Source organism: Tursiops truncatus, chromosome 15 (genome assembly GCF_011762595.2).
Source record: "Tursiops truncatus isolate mTurTru1 chromosome 15, mTurTru1.mat.Y, whole genome shotgun sequence".
NCBI classification, from domain to species: domain Eukaryota; kingdom Metazoa; phylum Chordata; class Mammalia; order Artiodactyla; family Delphinidae; genus Tursiops; species Tursiops truncatus.
In genome coordinates, this window is record NC_047048.1 from 36,971,217 (window position 1) to 36,978,462 (window position 7,246).

The 7,246-nt window shown below is 56.4% G+C and overlaps 1 protein-coding gene across 1 annotated transcript; it reads left to right on the forward strand.

Annotated features, from left to right (window-relative positions):
• Positions 1 to 248: 248 nt before the first annotated feature.
• Positions 249 to 5,292, forward strand: PTX4 (pentraxin 4). Its single transcript, XM_073793240.1, is given in 5 exon segments — positions 249 to 865; positions 1,495 to 1,803; positions 1,806 to 2,007; positions 3,681 to 3,740; positions 3,743 to 5,292. Coding segments are annotated over 5 exon segments (1,293 nt in total). The 5' UTR covers positions 249 to 724; the 3' UTR covers positions 4,324 to 5,292.
• The last annotated feature ends 1,954 nt before the right edge of the window (positions 5,293 to 7,246 follow it).

Genomic DNA, 7,246 nt, shown 5'->3' on the forward strand with positions numbered 1-7,246 from the left:
TTCCTGCCCCGCCCAGCTCCTTGTGCTCCTGTGTCAGCTTCACCCCAGCCTCGGCCTCCATCTTCACATGGCTTTCTCCCCATGTGATCTTCTCTTTGTCTCAGAAAGACACTTTAGGACTCATATGGATAATCCAAGATGACCTCATCTCAAGATCCTTAATTACATTTGCAAAGACCCTTTTTTCAAATAAACTCCCATTCACAGGCACCAGGGTTAGGACTGAGACCTACCACTCAGCCCACTACACAACCTGGGTCCCAAGACAAATGTAAGTGGCTCCAATCCCATTTCCTTTGCCTTGTCCAAGGGCAAGAGAGGGGCCTCATCGGATCTGCTGTCCCTGACGCAGACTTGGCTCTAAGGACTCCCCGGCCCCCACTGGGATCCGTGTCCTGCTTCAACTTCTCTGGGAACATGAGTCCGTGTGGTCCTGCTAAAACAATCGCCCCTGTCTGCCTCTGAGCCAGCTGGACCAGAGCTTGCACCCAGTAGAGTTATTTTCCAAAGAAACTGTTCGCATCTGTTTTAAGCTTGTGTCCTTGGGAACCTCCAAGTCTTCAGAGCAAATGCCTTTTGTTAAGGTGTCAGGAGGTACCTGACTGCAAGCCAGAGAGGAAGAAGGGAAACCACTGCCCAGGAGAGATGGGCAAGCGTGGGGGAGGCAGGAGCTCCAAGCAGATGGCTTCTCCTGCAGCCGGGGTGCCTCTCGCTCCTTCTCAAAATGGGCTGCCTGGGGAGGAAAACCCTGCCTTTCTTCCTCATTTTTGTGCCCATATATCTATGTGGGGCTTTGTTGCAAGAAACCGCACCTGAGAGGCAAAGAAAACCATTCCTTGAGAGGCTCTGTAGACTAGAAGCACAGGTGAGTATACCCACTGTTGGGGGCAGTAGAGTTTTTTTAACTGACACCAGACAAAGCACAGAAGTCATAGAAACAGTAGTAAGCTTCTGTGCTCTATGGGCTCAGCGTAGAGTTTGCAGGTCTTATCGGCTGCCTGTTTTCACCTATGGCTGGAATAGCAAAATGGGTTTGGGGAGTTTGTTCTAAAGCCGAGCCAGCTGAGGGTGGGTGGAGCTGGGGGCCACCTGAGGAGTGTAGCTGCAGGTGTGCTGGGGTGGTGGGGGCCAGCCCGCTGGGCATGGGGAGCAATGTCCCGGGTCCCCCACAGAGCAGAGACTCCTGTCCGGGTCCGTGGCCAGTTCCCGGATGCCCTGCAGGCATCAGGGCTGCGCCAAGCACTCCCCACTTTGATCCCCATGCACAGCCATCTCGCTGGCAGGTAGGACCCTGAGGGTCGAGGGGTAAAGAGTGTGGCGCTCGGGGAGGGATGGGAGCCGCCTGTGGCGCCCTCACCCACTGCAGCACAGACCTGGGGCTGTCTGCCGCTGCGAGCTCTAGCTTGGTGCGAGGGGGCTAGTGGCAGTGATCAGCCGCCTCACCGCGTTGCCCTGAGGATCTAATCCCCAGGAGTGCCTGTGTCCTCTCTACAGTTTTGGAGGTTCCAAGAGGCAACCCTAAAGCACCTGCAGGGCATCGCCAGCAACTACAACCTGTCCTTCATCATGGAGGCCTGGTTCTGGAGCCTGGCCCACGAGAGCCAGGCCGTGGCCCTGGCACTCAGCCAGCTGCAGGCCGCCGTGCAGGGCGACCTGGGCCACCTCAAGACCTGGGTGTGGAAGACTCAGTGCAGAGGCCAGAAGGTGGACAACAGGCTGCTGGCCTTGGGCGCCGCCCTGAGTGAGAGGAGCAAGCAGCGCGCCCAGGAGAGGAAGGGGCAGGAGGAGCAGAGGAACGCCCTCTCTTGCTGGCCCTGGACGTGCGGGCCGTGCACGGCATGCTGGCTCGCCTGATGCCCCTCGTCCAGAGCCAGGGCGCCAGGCTGGCAGCTTTCAAGGGGCGGCTGCAAGTAGCCAGCCCTGGCACCGCCGCCCTGCGCGTGACCCCGGCCCCACCTAGACCATCGAGCCCAAGCTCCCCACAGCTGCAGGCAGGCAGGCAGGCAGGCACCCAGAGCTCCGCCTGAGCTCAGGGACCCACCTCTGGACTTCGCTCGCTGTCTCCAAGAGACGCAGGAGTCCCCAGGCCCAGGCAGCCAGCAGACGTGGCCCAGCGAGAGCCCAGGAGAGAGTAAGCACCGTGGCCTGCCCTTCCCCATCAGTGTCCACTTTTCCCTCTGGTGCCTCCTTAGGCCTCCAGTCCCCTCCAGGAGGACTTCTCCCCAGGCTTAGCGGAGAAGACACTGCTTTACACCCCACAAAACCCGCCCTCAAAGAAAGGAACCGTCCAGGTGATGACCTGCCTGCAGGTCAGGCCACCCAATGCACACACCAGTGAGGTGCTGCCCGCAGGCAGTAAATGCCCACTCAGAGTTGGTGATCACCCTGGTCAGGGCTGGTGGGGTCCCAAGGACGTCCTCAGCCGTAGCCAGCAGGAACCCTCTCTGCAGGGCCCTGGCCTGCATCCCATGGGGTCTGTGCCCACCAATGGAGGCCCCCCGGCCTTTGCAAAGCCGGTTCTGCTTTGCCACCTCTCATCTCCAGGTAAGGGTTTCTCTATGGCGGCACTACTGTACTGGCGTCTGGGGTCGGGTAGTCCCTAGTTGTAGGAGCGTCCAGGGCATTGAACGGTGTTAAGCAGCATCCCTGGCCTCCGACTACTAGATGCCCGCTCAGCTTGAACTCTCAGCTGTGACCAGGCTGCTCCCTGTCTGGCCTTGCAGCCCACAGGGCCCATTAATCTGAAGCAGGTCCCTCCCCATCTGTGTGGTTCTAGGGGCCTCACCAGTAAGACAGGGCTGATGGGCTGACCTGGAGGGCACCACCAGGGGTCCCGGGAAAGGGGGGCTGTAGGTTTGGGGGCCACCAAAGTTCTGACAACCGAAACTGTCCGCAGACACTGCTAGATGTCCCCCAGGGGCACAGTCATCTCCAATTGAGGACCACTGCCAAAGATTATGACAAAAGCCCCCAGGTGAAGAGAGGAGGTGGGGGCTGGCCACAGAACGCCCTCCACCCTGGAACCCAAGGGGCCAGTGGCCTAGAAATGTGCGTTCCCTGGCTCTGCCCCCAGCTTCTGGCTGGGTGCCCCACCCCTGCCCCGCCTACTCTTCTGGCAAGCAGATCTGGCAGGAAGTCTGGTCAGCAGGAAGCCCCCAAAGATGTCCATGTCCTGGTTCCAGACCCTGTGGATGTGTCACTTCACGTGACAAGAAGACTTTCCGGTGTGATTAAGGATTTTGAGATGGGAGCTGATCCTGGATTATCCCGTGGACCAGTGTCATCACAGGGTCCTTATAAGAGGGAGGCAGGAGGCTCAGTGTCAGGGATGCAGATACAAGGGCAGGAGCAGACATCAGAGGGCAGCAAAGGGCTTCTCCTTGGAGCCTCCAGAGGAACCAGCTCAGCCCACACTGTGATTTTAAGCCCGGGGAGACCTGCAGGGACTTCTGACCTCCAGACTGTGAGATGCCAAATTTGTGTTGTTTTGAGCCACTGTGTTTGTGGGGATTTGTTCCAGCAGCCACAGACACTCATCCAGGGCCCCCTGCTGGTGAGGAGTGTGGCTCAGCCAGGTGTCCTTCTTCTCAGTCCTCCCACCGGTAAGAGGCTGATCACGTGAGAATAAGTGAGCCGCTGCCCCTTGCAGTGTGGGCTGACTCTCGCCCCTCTGTTTCTAGTTTGCAACGTGGGCCCTGCACTCATCTTTCCGAACGCGTCCACTGTGAATGTGATCTTCTTCCGCCCGGCTTCTTCACTGGCCTACGGGCCCTGTCTGTCTGCAGCTGGGTCTGCACAGCCTTGGGCCACCTGGGCACCCTCCTCTCGTACACCAGCAAAGAAAATGACAAGCTGGTTCTGCATGGCCGAGACTCCCTGCCCCCCGGCTCCATCCACTCTGTGATTGGAGACCCGGCCTTCAGGGAGCTGCCCCTCCAGCCACTGCCAGACAGCTGTTGGCACCATGTGTGTGTCATCTGGACGTCCATTCTGGGCCTGGGCAGGTACTGGCTCCACATGGGCCGAAGGCTAGTGGCCACTGGCTCCCGCTTTGGGGAAGGCTATGAGATTCCTCCGGGGGGCTCCCTCATGCTAGGCCAGGAGCACGAGAGCATTGGGGGCGGGTTTGATGGCCCTGAGGCCTTTGTGGGGAGCCTAGCAGGCCTGGCCATATGGCATCGGGTGCTGGTCCCCAGGGAGGTCTCAAACCTGGCCACTGGGAAGGAGTTCCTGATGGGTGCCATCCTAACACTGGCCAACGCCGCATCGGTAGACGGATTCGTGCAAAGGGTGAACTGCACCTGCCTACAGCTCTGTTCCTGAGGCCTCGCTACACAGCAGCTGTGCTCACACGGTGGGCCGGCGGGAAGAGCAAGTCTTCAGCCACTCTCGGCCACCCCCGACCCCAGCACACTCCATAGAGGGCCCCCCACCCACACTGAGGATCAGGCTGCTGCCTCTGGCCTGGGCCAGGCACACCTGCTCTCTAACATAGGATGTGGGTATTCCACAGGGTTGGGGGAGGGCCCACAGGCAGAGCCGGGCCTCAGGATCCCCATGACTGCATTCTTTCCCTCTCTGCGGCATTCTTACACCAACCAACACCCCCCATAGTACGAAGTCATTTCAACACAGCCCAACTTGCCACATGGCAGAGCTGCGCTTCAGCTCTGCCTCTCCTTGGGCATGGGATTGGGGCAACCACAGGCTGGCTCCTGGAGAACTCTTATTTTCCTTGCATTAACTTCTGTGGTCCTCTCTCCATGTGGCTTGAGAAAGTTTCTCTTTGAGTGCTCCTTGTTCCAACATCTCTCATGAGAAGGGCTGGGGAGTCCATTTCCTGGCCCCACAGCTCCTTCGCCCTGGGGGTTCCATCAAGGTTCTGTGGCAGCTGGTAAGGCCACTAGAGCTGCTGGGAAGGGGGCCTGCAGAGGGAGCAAGCTACTCAGAAACACACATTAAGGATGGGTGGGCAATGCTTTTTTTTTTTTTAATTATTTATTTTTAGCTGCATTGGGTCTTCATTTCTGTGTGTGGGCTTTCTCTCTAGTTGCAGAGAGTGGGGGCTACTTTTCATTGTGGCGCGCGGGCTTCTCATTGCAGTGGCTTCTCTTGTTGCAGAGCACGGGCTCTAGGTGTGCAGGCTTCAGTAGTTGTGGCACACGGGCTCAGTAGTTGTGGAGCACGGGCTTAGCTTCTCCGCAGCATGTGGGATCTTCCCGGACCAGGATTTGAACCCGTGTCCCCTGCATTTGTAGGCAGATTCTTAACCACTGCACCACCAGGGAAGCCCGGGTGGGCAATGCTTTTAAAGAGTCTGTATTGGGGTATAATTTACATACTATGAAATTCACCCATTTTAAATCTGCAGTTCAAAGATTTTCAGTAAATTTGTCGAGTGTGCAACCATCATCACGATCCAGTTTTAGAACATTTCCATTGCCCCCCCCCAAGAAATCATGCCTGTTGGGGTCACTCCTGTCCCCACCCAGCCCCTCCCCCAGCTCTGCACCCACTCACCTGCTTTCCGTTTCTGTGGATTTGCCTGCTCTGGACGTTTCACATAAATGGACTCATTCACTGTGTGATCCTTGGTGTCTGGCGTCTCTCACCGAGTATCGTGTTTTATAGTTTCATCTGTGTTGTTGTGTGTCAGTGCTGCGTTCCTTTGTATGGCTGAATGACCTTATGTTGTAATGGACCATGTTTTGTTTTGTTTGTTTTGTACATCAGTCAATGGAAACTTGGGTGGTTTCCAGTTGGGGGCCCTTGTGAGTGAAGATTCTGTGCACAGTCTCATGTGAAGGGTTGTGTAGGCATATGCTTCTGTTTCTCTTGAGTGGATACCTAGCCATGGAATTGCTGGGTTGTATGATAGAATCATGTTTTTTTTTAATATTCTTTTTTTTTTTAAGCAAATTTATTTTTTTTTATTTTATTTATTTTTGGCTGCATTGAGTCTTCGTTGCTGCGCGTGGGATTTCTCTAGTTGCGGCAAGCGAGGCTACTCTTCGTTGCAGTGCACGGGCTTCTCATTGCGGTGGCTTCTCTTGTTGCGGAGCACGGGCTCTAGGCATGCAAGCTTCAGTGGTTGCGGCATGCAGGCTCAGTAGTTGTGGCTCCTGGGCTCTAGAGTACAGGCTCAGTAGTTGTGGTGCACAGGCTTAGTTGCTCCGTGGCATGTGGGATCTTCCCGGACCAGGGCTCAAACCCGTGTCCCCTGCATTGGCAGGCGGATTCTTAACCACTGCGCCACCAGGAAGTCCCCAATCCATTTTAAAAGTGAGGAAACAGGGACTTCCCTGGTGGTTCTGTGATTAAGAATCCGCCTGCCAATTCAGGGGACACGGGTTCGAGCCCTGGTCCGGGAAGATCCCACATGCCGTGGAGCAACTAAGCCCGTGCACGCCACAACTACTGAGCCTGCGCTCTACAGCCCACGAGCCACAACTACTGAGCTCACGTGCTGCAACCACTGAAGCCTGCATGCCTAGAGCCCTGTTCACCACAATGAAGAGTAGCCTCCGCTCACCAACTAGAGAAAGCCCGCGTGTGTCAACGAAGACCCAATGCAGCCAAATATAAATAAATAAATTAATTTTTTTAAAAGTTGGAAAAGATAACTTTTAAAAAAAAAGTGAGGAGACAAACTAGAGAGGTCTGACGGAACCGCGAGGGGCCTGGTTTCAGCTCTGCATTGAGGAGGTGGCTGGAGGGCACTGCTCCATGGAGAGGGGCCTGAAATCAGTCTCTGGGGCCTCTTAGCAGTGCTCCCATCTCTGCAGAGCTGTCTGTGGCCCCAGCAATCCCAGGCCTTCAGCTCAGAGACTTGGCCAGCCACCACCTGCCCGCCCCCCAACCCCCACCCCCACCCCCACCCCTGGTCTGTGAGTCAAGGTCAGGGGATGCATCCTAGGTCTGGAAACACCCCTGGGTGGCCACGGGAAGGTCCTGTAATCACGGACTTCTGCTTCCCCTGGCACTTCCCCAGGACGCATCCATCTTCATGGAGAGCTGCCCTTCTCAAAGCGTCCTCTTTCCCAGGATCCTCTTGCCTATTTTGGAGCCCGTGCTCCATCTCATTCTATTGAGGTGGGAGAGATGACATCTTTTGGGGGGAAGACTGTTAATTTGATTAGGAAGTGTTTCTTGAGGTCCCTAGCACTAAAAGACCACACAGGGTATTTCCCACCCTCCCCTCCCCCGCTTTCAGGTGCTTACAACACCATGCGGGACCCAGGATATT